Source organism: Podarcis erhardii, assembly GCF_964252035.2.
Source record: "Podarcis erhardii genome assembly, chromosome: 6".
Taxonomy (NCBI): domain Eukaryota; kingdom Metazoa; phylum Chordata; class Lepidosauria; order Squamata; family Lacertidae; genus Podarcis; species Podarcis erhardii.
The window spans coordinates 96032922-96054612 of record NC_138510.1 but is presented as its reverse complement, the minus strand read 5'-3'; the positions used below and the strand labels follow the sequence as shown (position 1 = coordinate 96054612).

At 46.3% G+C, this 21691-nt stretch overlaps 1 protein-coding gene across 1 annotated transcript in view; it reads left to right on the top strand.

Moving 5' to 3' along the window:
• Positions 1–21691, top strand: part of BRINP2 (BMP/retinoic acid inducible neural specific 2) — an 88342-nt gene that overhangs the window by 33954 nt on the left and 32697 nt on the right. Inside the window, exon 2 of the mRNA XM_081865152.1 lies at positions 11546–11886. Within this exon, the coding sequence (XP_081721278.1) occupies positions 11621–11886 (266 nt within the window). The 5' untranslated portion in view covers positions 11546–11620. The remainder of the gene's footprint in view (positions 1–11545; positions 11887–21691) is intronic.

The following is a 21691-nucleotide window of genomic DNA, read 5'->3' as shown; positions in this document are numbered from 1 at the left end:
AGACAGGAGTGCCTGGAGTGCTCTGGTCCATGGGGTCACGAAGAGTCGGACATGACTAAATGACAACAACACAACCTGGGAAGGCTCACAGCCCTTCCTCCTTGTTTCAGGGGAACTGTCAGCCCAAGGAAGGATGCCTGAATTATAGGAATAAGACACGTTCTCTTACCCTCTCATTCCAACAGCCCTTGTGCTCACTAAAGAGGCGACTTGAGGCTAAGATAGAGAAGACTCTTCTCCAAAGGAAAGGAAAATGTGTTTTAAATCCCTTGGAGGGCTGTGAGGTCAAACCTAGGAATAGCGCAATCCTTTCATCTGTGCCTGCTGGTAATTACGGAGATGCTGATCGGGAAGCTCCATTTTGCACTTAAAATTGCAAGCCGGGTTCAACTTCTGTGCACGAAAGATTTGCACATTGGAATTGTGGGGCTTAAAAGACAGAGTGAAATCTCACTGAGTTTATGAGGGAGACCATTAATCGCTCTGAGCTGAAATTTAAATAAAATCTGAGCCTTTTGAGATTGTCTAGCAACTGTAACAGGCTTTCCTTATAGCTGAAATGAAGTGAATTGGGTTGTCCATACCCACTCAGGAAAAATGGCTGTTGCTGTTTAACTGTCTTTGTGGGTCTTCTGCTGCAATGTCATGGCACCAAAGGGTTTTTGTAGACCCCCAAGATCTCACTCTGCCCCCCTCATTTTAATTTTTTAAAAAAGTTTTTTTAAAAAATAAAAAATAATTTTTTATTTATACCCCGTCCTTCCTGGTTCAGAAAACTGGGCTCAGGGTGGCTAACAACAAATTTAAAACTCTTAATTGATGCAACAAAAAACAGCATAAAATACAGTATAAAACATGAATAACAATAAATTCAGAATTCAAATTTATAGTTCCCATAGGTATCCCACTGTGCCTTCCAGAACACCCCCTTTTAAAAATATTTTTAAAATAGTATTATTATTATTATTATTATTATTATTATTATTATTATTATTATTATTATAAAATGCTCACCATTGCCCTGCTGTGATTATTTGATGTCAGAACATGATTGAGCCCCAAGCCCACCCACCCAGCTCTCCATAAAGAGGTGGCAAACCTTTGGCTTTTCTACTGGACCTGCAAAGGTCTGGTCCAGAGCACCACCCTATGGAAGCCCAGTTGTCAGCTGCCAGGATTGTGCAGCTTGTGAGTTTATTTCCTTTTCTCCTCGGTGGCCGGTGCTGCAGGGCCCTCGGGGGAGAGATGATCACTGCTGTGTTGAATTGTTTGTCACATTTTCCGTTCGGCTGCCTCAGAGTCCCCAGGGGAGTTCATTGCGCCAGGGCCCACAGGAGGTGAGAGCCGTTCCCTGTTTGCATGCGCGGAGGCAGCGGCAGCAGCAGGAAAAACAGCAGGGCAAAGTTTCAGCTTGGAATGAGCTGTCTCTGCCAGAAAGTGGTTCCCTGGCGGTGGCAGCATGGGTTTGGTGCCCGGAGCGCAAGGCGGCATTCTGGTGGCAGCACACAGGTGACAGGCTCTTAATGAAAAAAAGGGTCCCTAGGCATGGACTTTTTAAGGAAGAAAGAAAAAGGCAGCAGTTTGCGCTTGACAGAAACAGCCATACGCGGAGGAACGGGGCAAAGCGCTACAGGCCTCTTGTATCCATCCTCTCTCAGCAGGCTGGGCTGAACAGCATTTAAGGAGGGAGCTGGAAGTGATGTGGAGAGTCTCCCAACTGTTTTTGTGTTTGTTTAACTTTTTAACACAGCCCATGAAAGATTTGGCCAGAAAGATGGTGCATATGTGTGTATGCTTGCTAGCTTGCTTAACCCTTCCCCTGCAGCCGTTTTTTACAATTAAAAATCTCCCTCACCATCTGTTTTCGCACCCACGCGTAGATTCTTCTGTGGGGAGTAAGTTGGGAAAGGTGGTTTAATAAGGCGAAGGACAACCCACGAGGAATTTTTTTAACCCTCCCCCTCTCCCCCTGCTACTCTGTTTATATTTGAAGCCAGCTTGGCCAATAATGATAGGGGAAATGCTTTGAGTTGGAGCCCAAGACACCTGGAAGGCCCTACACCGGTCTTGAAACATTGGCTCCCAGTACGTTTCCGAGCACAATTCAAAGTGTTCGTGCTAGCCTTTAAAGCCCTAAACGGCCTTGGCCCAGTATACCTGAAGAAGCGTCTCCACCCCCATCATTCTGCCCGGACGCTGAGGTCCAGCGCCGAGGGCCTTCTGGCGGTTCCCTCCCTGTGAGAAGCCAAGTTACAGGGAACCAGGTCTTCTCAGTAGTGGCGCCCGCCCTGTGTAACGCCCTCCCAGCAGATGTCAAGGAAATAAACAACTATCTGACTTTTAGAAGACATCTGAAGGCAGCCCTGTTTAGGGAAGCTTTTAATGTTTGAGGCATTACTGTATTTTAATATTGTGTTGGAAGCCGCCCAGAGTGGCTGGGGAAACCCAGCCAGATGGGTGGCATATAAATAATATACAGTGGTACCTTGTAAGACGAATGCCTCGTAAGACGAAAAACTCGCAAGACGAAAGAGTTTTTCGTTTTTTGAGTTGCTTCGCAAGACGAATTTCCCTATGGGCTTGCTTCGCAAGACGAAAACGTCTTGCAAGTTTGTTTCCTTTGTCTTGCAAGTTTGTTTCCTTTTTCTTGAAACCGTGCATTCAGGGGGTGCAGTTGCGACTTGACTTCGAGGAGCAACTCATAGCACGCGGTGTGGTAGCCTTTTTTGAGGTTTTTGAAGACTTTGGTGATTTTTGAAGCTTTTCCAAAATCCGTGCTTCGCAAGACGAAAAAATCGCAAGACAAAAAAACTCGCAGAACGAATTAATTTCGTCTTGCGAGGTACCACTGTATTATTACTACTACTACTACTACTTTGGCTAACCCTGCTGTAAAGTATTTAGCCTACTCATACCTCTTCCCTGATTGAATGCTAGAAAAATATTTAATGAAAGCTGAGATTTCCGGAATCTCAACTTCTGTCCTTCATGTCCCATTTGGCATTTGTACCCTGAGGCCATAGCACAGAGGTCAGCAAACTTTTTAAGCAGGGGACTGGTCCACTGTCCCCTTGTGGGGGGCCGGACTATATGGGGGGGGGGGAATGAATGAATTTCTATGCCCCGCAAATAACCCAGAGATGCATTTTAAATAAACGTACACGTTCTACGCTGATTCCCGGACCGTCTGCAGGCCAGATTTAGAAGGCGATTGGCCCGGATCCAGCTCCTGGGCCTAGTTTACCTACCCATGCCATAGCCGAATGGAATACATGCAGCCTGGTTCGTGGCCCACCTGGTGCTGGCTGGCCTCAATTATTGGCTGTGTGTGAGTGCGAGCCCCATTTTGAAACAGCCTTAGAAATTCCTCCCTAAGCTGTGTTTTAAGTGAAATAGTTCCTCTCATCCTGTACTTGGCTGGAGCTGGACTAGCCAGCATGTGGCGGGTCAAGGTTAAGGTGTGTTGGCTGTGTGGTCAGGAGGAGACTCGCAGCAGGGATAGGTGGGGCCAGTAATAACACCCGGTGGCAATGGCCATGTTGTATGTGTGTAGGAAGAGAAGGAGCAGCAAGGGGTAAGGAAGGCTTTGATGGAGATTCGGCGGAAGAGCCAGGTGGGGATCCAGAAATGAAATAGCAGGGAGTGCATTGAAAGTGCTGATTGACATGCATTAGTAGAGCCCAGGACTGAAATGGCAGGAGGAGTGGGGTGGAGGGAGGTCATGAACAGCATGCGCTAGCAGAGCCATTTAAGGTCCTTTATAAGAGAACAGCAGGACTGCTACCAGTCACATCCAAAATGTATTATTAGAGCTTCATGGGAGCCAAGGACTGACATTTTTCTGTGGGCTTTTGGATCAGGGCTATGCTGCACAGCCAGCAAGAGAATTGGCTCCAGGATCAGCCTGCCATACATACTGTGCATGACTCAAGTGCAAAGTTAATGCAACATATGGAAATAATACCTAGTGTTCCGGCAACTGTTTTCCACCCACTTCCTCATAGTTCGACCCAGTTCCGGGGCATCTTGGCTGGCATTTATTTATTTATTTATTTATTTATTTAAAGAGGAGCCATGTTTTGCATGGAAGTCCCAGCACTCTTGTGCCTGCCCCCCGACTCTGCTCCTGTGTGAGTCAAGTAGGGGTTAAGAAACAGCTCTTCCTAACCTGCGATGGAATTCTCTGCAGCCAGGGCCTTCTTAAGCATATCCGGTGCCATGGTGCAAAGCTCCTTCTGGCGCCCACCCACCCTCCCGTTTCCCAGAGTTTTTTAGGGAGGACGGTACTGCCGGCAGGGCTGGAAGAGGCGGGCAGCGGTTGGAGGGCGGCTCCTCTGGCGGGGAAGAGGCAGAGGCTGGATGCGGCGCCTCCCAGCTCAGCTGGCCGCTTCCTGCCGCGGTGGCCACGGCAGATAGAGGCTCCGGGCGTGGCGCTGTTTCGGCGCAGCATGGCGGAGGTGGGCGAGGGCGGCGAGCTGATGCCGGGAGGCACCGCGTCCAGCCTCCGCCTCTTCCCTGGCGCCCTCCAGAACTTGGGCCCTGGCACCCTGTGCCACTAGCCTCTATGGGTCAGACGGCCCTGTGTTCAGCAGCTCCCCACCCCTTCCCCACCCCAAATTCCAGTACTGTACCAGGCTCTCCTCAACTGCAGCCCTCCCCCCTCTGACTATGGCCAAATCAGTGCCATCCTCAGGACAAAGGGAGTTCCTGGGGGTGGTGGGGTGGTGGGAAAATCAGCTCCTGCCTTCAGGCAAGGCAGGGAAAGGACTTGCATAATGGATTTCTCTGTTACCTACAGGGGAAGGTTTTGTGCGCACTCATTCACAACAAGGCTGCTGCACAGATCATTGTTGGCTTGTATGTACCCCAAGTCCACCCTTATAGTAATAGTCTGCCAACCAAGCGTTGGAAAGTGCGCTGCATTTGCTATATTTGCATTAGAATGGCAAGCCACATGCTGTGATTGAAGTGTCTTGTTTCTCGCACTTTGAGCGGTTTATTAGGGAAGGTGGTGATGGAGACCCTGTTTGCAGGTTTTGCATTTACTCTTCTGGCAGAGCTCTGCTTGCTCCCCTCCGGGGTGATGCTTCTTGCTCTGTGGGGGGCCTGCTTCAACCAAGGAGCCCATAAAGGTTAGTGGGCTGTTTGAAAGCCAGAATACAGCATGTGAATCAATTAGAGCTGACTGAAATACTTCTTTGCTGAAGCAACATGGCTGGGTAAAACTAAATAATATTCCACTGGGGAGCAAGAGTCAATTTTCGTTAAAGCGCCTTGATTCTCTCCCCCCCCCTTCCTGTTGAATAAAATGGAATGGGAAAAACATCGTTTTACAATAACATTTGCCCAGTGGTGTGCATGTAGGTGGGTCAGAATTTAATAGTATTGTTTATTTATTTCTATCCTTCACCTTCAACAGCGGGGCTAGCAGAGTAACAAGAAACAAAATAGTACAATAAATAAATCATCATCATCATCATACAAATTAATGCACTAACAGCAGATTGAAAACAATGAACTAAAAAAGCAACAGTCAGTTAAAACAGATGATGCTCATAAAAATCTGAGGGCCTCAGCAAACTTACTGAATGAGTTCTGAGTGAGCAATGAATTAATGTATAGTATTTGGAACTATTTTACAACTTTGGCATGCATTTCTTTAATAGTAGCAGGAATTACTGGCCGTGGAAGAGCACTCGGGTCTTGCACTGATAAAAAGCAGGAAACAAAAATAATGAACAAAGAGAATGAATTACAGTACATAATCATAGAGCAACACATATGATGGATCGCAATGAATTTAATAACCAAACAAATGAAGTTGTAATAACAGAATTAAATGGACCAACTACATTTTTTAAAATAAAATTGCCCATCACTACCTGGTCTTGATTTAGTGTCTTCCTTAGCTCCCAGTTTGAAACATTAAAAAAAATCCCAAAACAGAATGGACATTCTGAATTTTAAAAATAACAGGTAACGAATCAGAACAGATTTTTAAAAACTAGTTAATTTTTTATTAAATACTCAAAAACATGATGGTTTATACCTGCAGGAAGGCCCTGATAAACCTTTTCTCATTAATATCTCCTGACACATTATGATGTACTTTCTCAATGACCGAAATTTTCTGTAGCGTTCATTCCCTATTTGGACAGAAATCTTCCATGACAGAGATTACAGTTCTGCACTCGAACAAATGTGGCTTGATGAAACCGCTAATCTGATCAAAAGTGAAGGTGAGGCAGCCGTTGGGGGGTGTGTGTGTGGGGGGGAAACCAAGCCTCTCTTTTCTCCTGAGCAGCAAAGAACTGCCAGGCCTTCCTTCTTAACTTGTCAGCTGACTAAACTGGTTCCTAACAGCTTCAAACTGTTTGGACCAGGGATAGAGAGCCAGTGGGCCTCTCGCTGGGTGTGGTTGGACTCTGACTCTCATCAGCCCCACTCAGCAAAGTCAACGGTCATGGATGATGGGAGCAGTAGTCCGACAACATTGTTCTCCATCCCTGGTCTAGAGTTTGAGACCTTTTTCTGATGTACAGCTTGCTAGCCACTGATTCCGGACTGAGAAACCTCTCAAGGCAGCTGCCCCGGCCCCCTCCGGCTTTTGTGCCAATACTTGCAGCAGCTTTTGTTTTAATATGCAGGGATTTGCTCAATCTCGTTCTTCCTTTCCATTTATCCCGTGTTCTTAACAAGAAATTGTGTTGTTGTTTTTCTCCTGCTACTTTTCCCCAAAGCAAGCCTGCGTACTAATTAAACCAGGATGGAGTGGCAGCTATGCTGCTGCTATTCTGGTACAACTCCATGACGTCCTAGACACACATCCAGCCCAGAAAAGGATAAGGTAGGATAGGATAAGGTGAAATAGTGAATTCAGTAGAATGGAAATAAACCTCATTTATTGGACTTTATTAACATGCAACTTTATTGGATGTTAATGACAGTATGAATTAAAATGTAAAATATAATCAAGGTAACTAATTGTATCTGTAAATGAATATAGACAAACAATAAGACATGTATAGGGACGCTGGTGGTGCTGTGGGTTAAACCACCCCTGGAAGAAGCTGTATACTACTGTATTTAATAAGTTAATGTGTTAAATGTATTTATTTATTGAGCAATAATTATATACCACTTAATTAAAAACAACAACCCTCTAACAAAAAATAACCCCTAAAAAACCTCATCAGAAAATACCAATGAAATAAAACTTTATAAACAAGACGACATAATCAAATTATCAAAATATAGATAAAACCAACACTTTTACAAATGAATATAGATAATAAAATTACATATCGCGGTAGGCTTGCCTAAATAAATTTTTTTAAGCAGGCGCTGAAAACGGGGTAATGACATCACCTGCTGAATAAATGACTCAATGGCGAAGAGGGACCAACCAGCAGTAATAACGATATAAGACCGGCAATATTCTCAGAAGTCAGAGTTAGGTTTATATAGGGCTAATTTTGATATGGTAAATCTCATGTGCATAGGGACGCGGGTGGTGCTGTGGGTTAAACCGCAGAGCCTAGGACTTGCCGATCAGAAGGTCAGCAGTTTGAATCCCCGCGACGGGGTGAGCGCCCATTGCTCAGTCCCTGCTCCTGCCAGTCTAGCAGTTTGAAAGCACGTCAAAGTGCAAGTAGATAAATAGGTACCACTCTGGCGGGAAGGCAAACGGCATTTCCATGCACTGCTCTGGTTCACCAGAAGAGGCTTAGTCATGCTGGCAACATGACCTGGCTCCCTCAGCCAATAAAGCGAGATGAGCGCCACATCCCCAGAGTCGTTCACAACTGGACCTAATGGTCAGGGGTCCCTTTACCTTTACATTTAAGACATGTATATACAGAAATATTTATTTGTATATAGACACTGTATGGATAATGTTGAAAGAAGAACAACAATATACAAAATCGATAAAGACAATGTGGAAAAACTTAGAGACGACATAAAAGAGCCAGAAGAAGGAAGGCAGGAAGTGAACTCAGAGTAAATGTAAATGTAAATGTAAATGTAAAGTGTATATGTATAGTATGTAATCATAAAATCAATAAAGATTATCTTCAAAAAAGAAAAGAAAAGAAAGAAAAGGAGGGTGGCAAAACACACCCTGCAAAGAAAACACACCACATGGTAACAGCATTCAGGGCCCACCAGTCATGGGCTCTGTGTGCCACTTGTATGCCAGGGTAGGAGAACGTCTCCAGGGCAACTTCTGCTCCTGCCCCACATACAGTATCACTGCAGCGCCTCTCCCCAGTGGGGAAATAAATACAGGAAAAAATCAACAATTTGGCAAACACAGAATCAATTCAATATTGCCCCCTCCCCAAATGAATAAGTGTAGGCTTAAGAACCGAAAGCTAAACAAGTGTTAACCAACAATAAAGTCTGTGGTGCTGGCCTTGCTGCACTCCAAGGAGTCTGGCTTAAATGCAGTTCAGAGGGGAGGGCTTGAAGATGACATACAGCTGGCTCCCAAATCCCTACTCCTGAGGAGACTGACAGCAGCAAAAGGCAAATGTCGGGGAGGGTAATGATGGTAAGTCTCTTCCCCAGCCTCCTGGAAGTACCAGCTTCTGGTGCAGGTCTTCTCGCAAGCAAAGAAACAACAGATGTGACAAAGTTATAGCCCTTTTTTTGAAGGGCATCAGGGGTGGAGTACACCTTGAGATTGCTAGCCTGTCACCTGAGTAGAGAGTTCCGTTCAGATTTTAAGCTACCAAAGCAAGGGACTATTCCCACCCCCAATCTTACTCTGCCTATGCACTCTGCATATTGATGGTGCATATAAATAAATGAATAGTAGCAGTGATGGTGGTAAAGGTCCCAGAATTCATTCTATTCTTGCTCTTGTTTCATCTGGAGTGGGTGGGAAAGCAAAATGTTTGTACTTTGAGAAAAGAACAGAATCACACACAGACTCGGAACTAAAGACTCCTGTGAGCAGATTTTCAAAATGCTTCTCATCTACAACCGGGATGAGATTTATATGTGAAGCAAAGTTGCTATCACACCAGCCTCCTTGAAATAATCTACACATCTATTTTAGTTCTGAAATAGGAGCTGAATTCTGCAGGGGGCAGGGAAATGCTGCCCCAGACTGGGAGTGAGAGATGCTCTTTCAGCTGTTTGTTTATATTGTGTTTGTTTGCTTTGTCTGTCTGGGATTTATTTATTTTATTTGTCTAGCTGGTTTGGCAACTGGCGCTGTGATCCTGACAAATTATTCCCGTTGCTGTCAATCAGCATTTCATTTCCTCAGCAACTGAGGCCTTAGAACAAAAGAAATAAGCCCTTCGCTTTTGCAGGGCGCGTGATGCGCAGAATTGGGGTTGACAGTATTTTATTTTTAAAAAGGCTGGTGCTAAGGGAGGTGGGGGCAAGGCAGGTGCCCTCTTGCAGAACAAGTGGGGCATAACTAAGTGACAGATGGCTGGCAGGTAGAGAGGACTCTGCCCCAGAAGAGGAAGAGAAGCCGCTTGTGACGGATAAATGCTGGATAAATATGGGGGTTGTTTGAGAAATGCAGTGGTTCTGTTGCTGTGTCAGGATAAGCAAGACTTGAGACTACCAGGTGGCTGGGGGCATCTCAGCCCACATACCTGCAATGGATTGGTACCAACCAAATCATACTCAGGGTAGACCTAACAGAATTAATGGACACAAGCTAGTCATGCCGTTGAGTGTCAATGGGTCCGTTCTGAGTTATAATATTGGCTTATCCCAGGGGTCGGCAAAGTTTTCGTGGCTTGAGCCCGTTCACGGTCCTGCACACACCGCGGTGGGCCGGAGTGCATGCGCAAACACTATTTCCAGCCTGGAGGAGGCGTGCACAGCTTCCCATTGGCTGCAGGAGCTTCTTGCAGCCAATGGGAAGCCAGCCAGCATTGCGGAAGGCGGTCCCCGCTCTGCTCCACGCCAGTTTAGCATGGCACACGGGAGCCGACTGAGCAGGCGGCAGGGGTCCCTGAGCAGGCGGCGGGGATCCATGGGCCGGTTAAACGACCCCTATGGGCCGCTTGTGGCCCATGGGCCTTAGGTTGCCGACCCCTGGCTTGTGCTATAGGCCTATTAGAAGCTGGGCTGCTAATTTTCAAACAACCACTAGAGTTGTGAGCTGTTTGAAGAAGCTGCTGTAGCTGTGCCTTTAAGAACAGCTGGTATGATGGCATTCAGAGGAGGGAACATCTTGAAAGTCCTAAAAGCCATCTCCCATGCTTTGAAAAACTGCACTTGCCCATTTCTTAAAAGGCAAGAGGCCAGGCCAGGCCGCACACCTGGTCAGTTGTCAGCCTAAATTATACAGATGACTGAGTTAAATGTATGGGAAGTGTAATGATGCTTCGAGCTTCGCTGTGCAAGTGCTAAGTGCTTGCTATGACCTGAGTGAGCATTGCCTCAGGTGTCTAGCCTGGGATACTTATATGGAGATGATGCAGATGAGTAGCAGATAACTTGGTTTGCATGTGGAAGTTCATTCTCTGGTAATTCCAGTTAAAGAATCTCAGGCACCAGGCTGGGACGACTCTTGCTGAAATCCTTGGAGACCTGCAGTCTCTTGGAGGGGCTGGCCATACAGGACTCAAAGGTCCCATTGTCTTGGAGAAAGTTGGAACAGGTGAGGCTAGATGGACCAGGGGGCTGGCTCAGTATAAGACAACTTCATACATTCACTGCAGCTCTCTCTCAGCTGTAGCACCTGAACCCCCTTAGGGGAAAAAGCATAGGAGCATTGGCACTTTGCTTCTAACCTATCTTTTTACCCCAGATGGCCCCGGATGAACAACAAACGTACAAAGCACAGTGGTGCCCCGCAAGACGAATGGCTCGCAAGACGAAAAACTCGCTAGACGAAAGAGTTTTCCGTCTTTTGAGGTGCTTCGCAAGACGAATTTCCCTATGGGCTTGCTTCACAAGACGAAACGTCTTGCGAGTTCTTGCGAGTTCTTTCCCTTTCCCCCCTTTTTCTAAGCCGCTAATAGCCGCCAAGCCGCTAAGCCGCTAATAGCCGCTAAACCGCTAATAGCGCTAATCCGCTAATAGCCGTGCTTCGCAAGACGAAGAAACCGCAAGACGAAGAGACTCGCGGAACTGATTCATTTCGTCTTGCGAGGCACCACTGCACTTGCAGCATGGAGACCATGAGGGCAAGTAAGCACTCCACTTGGGATCTGTGTGCTTTAGTCAATCAGGCCTGGTGCCCCTAGGAACTTCAAAGGCCCCTCATGGATCTGACCCAGCGGTGCTGCCACTCGCTGCCCCTGGATGGCTGTTTCAGCAGTGGGCATGTGCCAGTCCGCTTTTGAATGGGTGTGAAGGTTGGCTCCCATCTGCCCTCCTCAGGTGGCAGACTTCAATGTACTGGTTGGACCCCGTGTTGTTTAATATAAAGGGGACTGACCCTTCCGAAAGACAAGCTGCAAGCGTTCAGCTTGGTGGGTCCCGAGGTTGTGCAGCCGTGCCCTAGGCATTGCTCAGCACCTTGTTTGGATAAGTCATGACCCTTTTTCTTTTCCTTGTGCCTTCTCAGTGCAGGAAATCCTGAAGGAGCGCCGAGAGGGAAGGAGTGGTGAGAGAATGAAGAAGCCAACCGAGCAGGAGAAGCATGAGGTGGCAGCGCAGTGCTCCGTTTAACGGGCTCTGGCTGATGGTCCCATGGGTGTCCTCAGTATTGGTCCTGACTCTGGGGTGCTGGGGGCTGGCTGCAGCTGTTGCCACCCCACACGAACAGCATGCCTCCACAGCCTCCTCCAGCCAAGTGCCACTGGACTGGCTACTCACTGACCGAGGACCATTTCACCGAGCCCCAGAGTATGTTGACTTCATGGAGCGCTTTCGGCAGGGTTTCGCCACCAGGTACAGGATCTACAGGTAAGCCAAAGAGACGGGCCGGGATTTTTTCGATCAGTTCCATCACCAGCACATCTCACCTTATGGACTGAAAGGGGTTACCGTAGATTGCGGCGTATAAGACGACTTTTTAACCCCGGAAAAGAGGTTTAAAAGTCGGGGGTCGTCTTATACGGAGCTGCTGCTGCGGCTCTGAAGCAGCAGCAGGGGCAGCTTTCTCCCAGCGTGGAGCTGCCCAGAGAATTAGGTGACTGGGCTTATAAGACGAACCCCCAAATTGCAGCTGCCAGTTTGGGGGGTCGTCTAATACGCCCAGTCGCCTAATACGCCGGACTCTATGGTATATAGAAATGGATTGAGTATTTCTAGACCAAGCTTCATCCCAAGAGGATTTCAGGGCAGGAGACAGCAAACCAGTACAATATTTCATCACATTTAGATTAAACAAACACAATCTCAGCTCGCCCCTAAACAAACTCCTAACAAAACAAGGCAAAGGGGTTTTTTTTGGGAGGGGGGCAATGAAAAGCTGGTAATGAGAGGAACAATCTGAAGGGAGTTCACAATTGGGACACAGTGACAGAAGAAGAAGACACTGCCTTGGGTCACCACAGAACGTACCATTGATGCAGGCAGGACTCAAAGAAGGATCTCTGGTTCACTAAAGTTAGGAGGAGATTTTGCCCTGTGCTACTTTGTGGGAGGGAAGTGTGCCCTTTGGATATTCTGCCAGGTACCAAAATGTGTGAAGCTGGCCCTGAAGGAGATCAGATGCTCGTCTCCCTGTGAACTATAACAGAGGGACAATCAAGTTCTCAACTTCTACTCCTTTCCCATCATCTAGGCTTATGTCCTCACCTTGTCCTCACATCTATGGGCTGGTTACTTCAATACATTTAGGGATGATGGAGAAATATGTTCACATTTTAATGCAAATCTGCTTAACTTGCATATCCCAAACCAATCACAAATTGAAATGCAGCAATCCTTGAAAAGCCACACTTCTCTGAATTGTGTGATGAGGTTCTCCAACCCTGTAATGCCTAGAAAAGCGTACATATTTGGGAAGAGTACTTACAATAGTGCATGGCAGGGGAACTAACATACAAAAATGCATTCTAGTAGGGGGAAAATTGTTTTTAAATATGTGTGCATTAGACAAAATGTGTACAATGGGCAAATCTACCCATTCCTAACTACGCTGCGGTTTAGTGGAGATTTTTGCTGGAAGGGATAAGTCAGCAGCAATTGCCCAGAGGCAAAGCCTGTCCTGGATAGCATGATATTATGTTGCTAGGCAGCAGCAGCAGCAGCAATATGCCCCTTTCTTTGGATCCAGGAAAAAGGTTGGCTCAGACCAAACCGAACCATTATGGCAACTCAGCCACAGAACTGAAGGCCAACAGAAGTTAACCTTTAATTATTCCATCTCAGTATGGTTTCAGATGCGTATCGTTCATATTGATAAGCGGGCACTTCCTTAAATCTGGATTGGGTTTGCATTTTGCTTCTGACTTTTGGCCATGAACCTGTATAGAGGAGGTGTTTCTCAAACCTTTTGAACTCAGGGTCCCCTTCTAAACTTGCTCTACTCACACCCCTTCTCAGCACCAGATTCTCTATAGATGAGCTTGCAAAGATGGTTGCCTCCAATGCTCATACACCTGCTGCTGTGAAATTGAGATACTCAGCTCGACACTAGCCTTAGGAGAGGAACGGAATACAATCTTGTTGCCCCGTCTTAAAACCATCCATAGGGAACCACCTTAACAAAGCTGTAGCTGTTTCCTCAGTTAATGGGACAATGGAGATGTTGTCACTTCTATAAATCCATTCTGTATCTGTATGGGTCCCCTTATTGTCTTTGCTGGTGGGAAAGGAGCGTACTACCAGCTTCAGGATCTTATCCCTCCCTGGAGTATTGTGTGCACACAATATTCTACAGTAGCTTTACCCATCCCTGCTATCTAGGGATGATGGGAGTTGTAGTTCAGCAACATTAGAGGAACCAAGTTTGAGAAAGTCTGCACTACAGCGTGGTTGGGGAAATTCAGGCCCGGGGGCGGGGGGCTAAATCTGACCCTCCAGGCATCTGAATCTGGCCTGAATAAATCTCCCCAGGCCACACACCCTCATTTTTCCAGTTTCGCACTCTGAATGCCTCAGCCTGGTCATAATGTGAACTCTGATTGTGCCCTTTGCTTGCCTAGAGGGAGGATGGAGAGGGGTGTGAGACTGTACGGTGGTCAAGTTTACATCCATTGCCCTGCCTGCTTTTGCCCCTGACAGCATGTGGCCCTTGGAAAGCTGCCCAGAAGGCACTGTGGCCCTCGGGAAAGGGGTCCATACCCCTGCTCTAGAGACGATATCCCGCTAGGGAGGTTCATCTGACAGTATGAGAACCACTGCCACTGGGGAAAGGAGGGGTGATCTTTGAAGCCCTGTGAGAACAAAACAAAACACAATGCATGGGCTGGGGGAGGCTTAAAGTGTAACCCATGAATTGCCCCCATTTGGAATGCTGTTTATCAGACTCAGAACTGGCATAAAGAGTTGCTGGGCTACAGCTTGATTGTCAACATTTCGGGGATTGGCTTGAATAGACTTCATGGCGATGTCACTAGGAAAGATTGTCATAAATATTTCAGTGGCTGTTCTCGGAGAAAATGAGCAAAGCCGGTTGTACGAGGCAGGATCAGTGGTTCAGTTGGTTTGCTTTTGTTTGTTTTAATAAAACAACAACAACAACAACGGGTTGTGGTAGTTTGCTTGCTTACTCACTTGACTTTCTCATTTTGGCAAGCTGCAACGGAACTATCCAGCCATCAAAATTAGATTGGAAAAGCAATCATTTTAGATTGACAATTCCGTTGGTGACAGGGGAGCTGTCAGCTGTGCTCCCTCCAAGGAGGAATTTAAAAATTCACTTTTATTCTCGTGCCTGTCACCTCTCTGTGCTCTTAATTGTGGTGGCTGTTTTCAGTGCAAGCTACTTCCGTCAGGACCCTAAAATACAATGACAACAGAAAAGTTTGCGCCAAAGTACTATTAGTAACAGCAGTAACAGAAATGTAATGATAAATAAAACATAAAATAAGGATCTTTTTGTGGACACTTCCATTTGAACAAACTGATTTAAGATTCTTACAAAGGGGTATTGAACAGGCATTCACAGCCTGAACTGCAGGAGGAGAGAGACTGGCTGGACCAAATATAACAGAGGCGCAAGATAGCAGCAACGCAGTTGTCCTGGCTGCACATGAGATTTACCATATCAAAATTAGCCCTATATAAATCTAACTTCTCTTTTGAGAATATTGCCGGTATTAAATCGTTATTAGTGCTTGTTTGGTCCTCTTCGCCATTGAGTCATTTATTAAGCAGGTGATGTCATTACCCTGTTTTCAGCGCCTGCTTAAAAAAATTTATTTAGGCAAGCCTACCGCAATATGTAATTTTATTATCTATATTCGTTTGTGAAAGTGTTGGTTTTATCTACATTTTGATAATTTGATTATGTCGCCTTGTTTATAAAGTTTTATTTCATTGGTATTTTCTGTTGAGGTTTTTGGGGGGTTATTTTTTGTTAGAGGGTTGTTGTTTTTAATTAAGTGGTATATAATTATTGCTCAATAAATAAATAAATTTAACAACCTACATTAACTTATTAAATACAGTAGTATCTTCTTCCGGGGGTGGGGGGTGGTACACCATTTTGTGGTCCACCTCAGGTGCCAAAATGTCTTGGGCCTGATTCTGCCTGATTCTACCAGTGGCTGTTGGGCCACTGAAACAGTGGTTTGGTGGGCCAGATCCCTAGGGTTTTCCCTTGATAGCATAAGCTACTCAAGTGTGGCTCCAAATTTTTTAAAATGATACACACTGGTGGGCACCTGGGTTGTTGAAGGAACGCACCCTGTTGGTGTATTTGCAGAACATATAATGTCTGCAGTGATGGACTGGAGCTCCAAACTGGGTAAACAGTTGAAATGAGGGTTGAATATGTTTGCCAGCATGAATCGACCAGCCTTGAGTGTCCCTTGTCCTTTGCCCTGCAGTTATAGGTTTCCTTTCACAGCTTGGTACGTCTTGTTGCAAATGCCAATAGTTAGGCATGCGGCATTGCAAACATTTATTTGCGTAACCGAAAGGCAAAGTGCAAGTGTTTCTATTCAGAACATTCAGAACTTTCTAAAGAAGAAACTTCAAATTTGGCTGATGTGATATTAGGATAGCCACGATTCAAAATAGGATTTTTGGAATGGTCTCTGAATTGAAGTGCCTAAGCCAGGGGTGCCCAAACTTTTCTCAAAGAGGGCCAGATTTGATGAAGTGAACATGTGTGAGGGCCAACCAAAGTTGTTGAGCTTTTCTTTTTTTAGGATTTGGACATGCCTGGCCTAAGCCAAAAAAATTGTCCAGAGGTTAACTGTGGCTGATGTGACTAGAAGATCTTAAATAAGAATTCATTTCTCTTGGAAGCACACTAAATCATCCACAAAAGCTCAGTCTGCCATCATCCTACAGAGGCTCAGACTGGAAGTTCACATTTCCTTTGAGTTGACCTGTTCAAAAAGATTCCTTGTTCCTCCACTAGATGATAACCACACAATTGATACAGTACCACCTCCCAATATAGTGCATCTCTTGATACTCCAAGAGAAAAGATCTCAATGATTAATTTTTCATCTCTTGTAGAACTTCTTTCTGTAAGGAAGCCAGGACTGCTAATAAAATAAAGATTTACAGGGAGATAAATTAAATGTGCAGTTAAGATACTGCTTTGGGTATTTGGAGGAAATGGCAACTGTGATTATTATTTTTGTGCCAGACTCTGGCACTGTTCTGTTTAGGGAAAGGAGACAGGGCTGTGGACAGTGGCGTAGCGTGGGTTGTCAGCACCCGGGGCAAGGCAAGTAATTTGCGCCCCCTAACCCTAACCCCCAGATGTTGCGCCCGGTGCGGCCGGCCCCCCCTGCACCCCCCACGCTACGCCACTGGCTGTGGATGAAACTGGGAGGCACTGAAGCTGTTCCAGTTTAGATGGTTTTCCCAGATCAGAAGTTTCCATTTTGAATTTGCTTCCATGGGAAGATAATTCCAGGGTATTTATTTATTTAGCTACAAACTTGCAACACTATTTAAAATCACAGCAGGATTAACATTTATAATGAAATAGACATTCCATAACTACTTCAGTATTAAAACTCCGATATACATTAACCCCTAAAAGCCATCAAAGGGGAGGGGAGTCCCAAGGTCCTCTTAAACTTTGGCAGGGATGAAGCCTGCCAAATCTCAGAAGGAACTACTTCCAAAACTGTGGAGCCACTGCTGAGAAGACTATTTTATGAGTACACATCAACCGGATTGTCTTTACCAGTGGGCACATAAACAAGCCCTCCAATGCCAAACTCAAGGAACAGACTCATGGTGGGTTGGTGGGTTTGGGTCAGGTGGCTGGTCTCCTACCATTCAGGTTATAACCAGCAATGGCAATGGCAGCCAATGCAGTTGGTACCATTTTAGGTGTAATATATTCCAGTAGCTCAGCGCCAACCAGCAGTTGAAATCTGCACCAACTGACAGTCTCCAAAGGCCCCACCACCTAGAACAGGCTTCCTCAAACTCAGCCCTCCAGATGTTTTTGGCCTACAACTCCCATGATCCCTAGCTAGCAAGACCATTGGTCCGGGATGATGGGAACTGTAGTCTCACAGCATCTGGAGGGCCGAGTTTGATGAAGCCTGACCTAGAATGTATAGCACTTCAGAAAAATCACAAGCTCTAACTAAGATTAGTTCTTGGTATATTTCTCGTAGTTTGTCTCGGGGACAGAAACCGTAAGCCTGGGTTTGGACAAACAAGAAAAGGATAATTCAGGTTTGGTAATTACTGTTGATCAGGATTCAAAAATGTTTAACACTCAACCTTTTCAAATTGCACAAGCTTTGTTCTCTATAAATGTCTTTCCATATTATGTCAAAAGCTCAAGGCAAATTGCCCTGTATCTATGTTTCATCCTCACAGCAGACCTGTGAGGCTGTCAGTGCCTTGCGGCAAGAGCCCAGTTTGGTGCTTTAAAAATACCCTGCTTCTAAATACTGCAATTTCATGTATGGGAAGCTTCAGATTTGGAGAAATATTGGTTTCCATTTTAACTTTAGTTACAGGGCCGTTTTCTTGGAACAGGAGTTATAAGTTAAATGGAAATAAAGAAGTCAGTGGAGGGCATTAGCCACAGCAGTGAGGCAAAGACAAGCATAAGCCTGTCTACTTAATAATAACAGTATTTATATTTCACCTTTGAGCGCACAAAGCATTTCACATATCTTGTTGTAATCCCTACAATAGCCTTGTAAGGTAAAGGTAAAGGTACCCCAGACCGTTAGGTCCAGTTGCAGATGACTCTGGGGTTGTGTGCTCATTTCTCTCTATAGGCCGAGGGAGCCGGCCTTACTCCGGGTCATGTGGCCAGCATGACTAAGCCGCTTCTGGCGAAAACAGAGCAGTGACAGAAACGCCGTTTACCTTCCCGCCAGAGTAGTACCTCTTTATCTACTTGCACTTTGACATGCTTTCGAACTGCTAGGTTGGCAGGAGCAGGGACCGAGCAACGGGAGCTCACCCCGTCACGGGGATTCGAACTACCGACCTTCCAATCGGCAAGCCTTAGGCTCAGTGGTTTAGACCACAGTGCCACCTGCGTAGAATCATATTATTAACCCCATATTGCAGTTGGATAAGCTGAGAGGGTGGCTTGCCTAAGGAACCTTGTGAGTTCCTGGCAAGGCAAGATGGAAACCACAAGCACCCAGATTCATTGCTATTGTTGCTCAGCTAGTACACTACATCAGCTCTCAAGCACTATTAATCAGGAGGAAGCTGATATTTTTGTATTTCTGTAAGCATCTGAGTCTGAGCCAAGTGGCATTGCCCTGTTAACCAGGTGAGGCATGGAATCGGTTCCCTGTGCTGTGACTGCCTTGCAGCTAGAAGGGAGCTGGCTGCCAAGATGGATGGTGGTTGGGGACTTGTCCCAGAAGCTCCCTTCTCTCCTCTGGGGGGAAGCAAGTGCCAAGATCAATCCCCACAAGCTGAAGAGAGAAGGGAACCTGCCGTTTTCTGGCATCCAAGACAAGCAGCAGCAGTGGCCGGGGATTGTCTCAGTGTATTACCTCATTGAGGGGAAGCATACTTGTAATGGGAATTGGGGTTGCTTGTGCGTAAGCCGCAAACTGCTCCAGGCTGGGTTGTCTGGCTAAAACTTTTCCCTGGCTGGACAGCCCTTACACCGTGGCTGTCTCAATCACTGGCAGAATCCGTCAGTGGGCGTTTCCTGAACTTCTTCCAACATAAAAGTTCTTTGACGCCAAGTCTCCGCCTCGCCTCCCTGCGCGGAAGCTTTCTGCGCAGAGTGGGCGTGCCAAGCGGAGGTCCTGTGCTCTCCCCGCTGGTCTCGCTGGAAGAGTCTCGGAGCCCTCCCTCCGAAGCCCTCTCAGCCTCCCCTTTCTTCCTGGCGTCACGCTGATTTCCTTCCCCAGCGGAAGCTCTCCCTCTCTCCTTGCTGGTTCCCTCTCCGGTGTCATTGGGGAGCCTTACCTCCACCCTTGGCTCCGATGGCAGTTCCCTGACAATACTGAATGGTCCTGAGATGGTGGTTGGGGCTTGGTATGCCACACCACTCTGCTTTTCTCTGCACTGATGGTAATAATAAAAATAATTGCACCAACAGTCAGAAGAACTAGAAGTCCCTGGACAGCGTGTAAAATGGCAGAATCATTGATTCTCTGTCCAGATCATTTTAGTGAGTGATGCCTGGTGTGGTGGGGCAGAGCTAGAGAGCCAACCTCGTGCCATCTGCTCTGCTCTGCTCCACTCCAGCCCTATCTAGATAAGATGAAATGTCTCCAGTGTTGGGAGGGTGGTATCATGGCTCTGGCCAACCTTGAAAGGGTGTGGTAGGGCGATCGGCTTTGACCTATCTCTTATCTTTTTTGGCGCATCTGTGGAACGATAATTTCAAACACTCTACATGAGGCTACCTTTGAAAGTGACTCAGAAACCACAACTAATCCAGAATGTGGCAGCTAGACTGGTGCCAGGGAGTGGCCACCAGAACCATATAACACCAGTCCTAAAGGATCTTCATCGGCTTCCAGTGCATTTCTGAGCACAATTCAAAGTGCTGGTGCCAAACTTTAAAGCTCTAAATGCCCTCGACCCAGTATGGCTGAAGGAGTGTCTCCACCCCAATCACTCAGCCCAGACACTGAGGTCCTCCTCCGAGGGTCTTCCACTGGTTCCCTCACTGCGAGAAGTGAAATTACAGGGGACCAGGCAGAGGGCCTTCTCGGTAGTGGTACCCACCCTGTGGAACACCCTCCCTTCAGATGTCAAGGAAATAAACAACTATCTGACTTTTAGAAGACATCTGAAGGCAGCCCTGTATCGGGAAGTTTTTAATGTCTGGTGTTTTATTATGTTTCAAAATATGCTGTAAGCTGCCCAGAGTGGCTGGGGAAATCGAGCCAGATGGGCGGGGTAATATTATTATTATTATTATTATTATTATTATTAACCACCAGACCTGTAGGAGGATTGTATATGACCTAGCTAGTTTTCTAGTTGTAGTTTTGCCTATTAAAAAAGAATGGGTAGAATCCCATGTGATTGACTGCCTGCATGATTTAGAATAATGAAGGGCAGATGAAGAATTCCTGTAGTAGGAGGACTTGTCAATTCTGTTGTTAAAGTGTTGGGCTAATTACAAACTGGCAAGAACCTGTTGCTTTCATAATGAAAGTTAAGGCTATCATCATGTAAAATATATTGGATATATATTGGATATATATTGGATATCGCAGTGGGTTGTGCTATTCATATGTTTTAATCCTATTTTGAGGTGTGTCCCGCCTTTTCCATTGCATTGTTATATGACTGATGGTGGCCTTTGGCTAAGCAATAAAGATTTGACATCTGGGGTTGGTGGATTCGCATAATGCGTAGACTAAAGCCCTCTCCAGGAGTTACGTTTTTAATATTTGTTTTTAATATTTGTTTGCTATATGTAAGTCTCCTTGAGCCCTTCAGATATAAGGTGATGTGTAAATAAAGTAGCAAAAGTTGTAAGAATAATAAAGAAAATATGTGTGAAAGCAGCAGCAGGGATGGGCATGTCATCACTTGGTTTTAGGTTCTGTCACCTTCCAAATGGTTCAGAGTCCTAAAAATGAGAGGAGCCTCCATGGTAAGGTTACCAGATTTTTTTTTCAGTGAATCCCGGGAACACAATAAATAAATAAATACAAACAAACAAACATGTTCGTTGATGCTGCAGCGATGGCGGTGGCAGAGGGGCGGCTGCCACCTTGACCTCAACCACCACGTTTCCCCTTCCTCCAAGGTTTCTATCTCCTTTCTTCATGAGCCTGGGCTCATGTTGTTGGTTCTTTGGTGGTGGTGGTGGGGAAGTGGTGTGCAGTGGGTCAGGTATGGAAGGTGGAGAAGGAGGGCCGAGAGCAGCGGTGCTGGTGAGACTCAGGCAGCGCGATTCCTCCCTTCCCATGGGAGCAGCCCCAATCCCATTCCTACTTGTGTGCAAGCAGGAGGGGGCTGGGATCCCTCAGCTGGGAAGTGAGGCTTCCCATTGCCTAACTGAGAGATCCCTGCCCCCTCCTGCTTGCACGCAAGTAGGAGTTTGGAGGCTGCGCTGATAGGCAGCGTGAAGCCTCCCTTCACAGCTTAGTTGCTGGGGTCAGAGAAGATGGAGGCAGCCCAGAAGCTGCATCTTAGAGCCCCTCACCACCATCATATGGGGACTTCC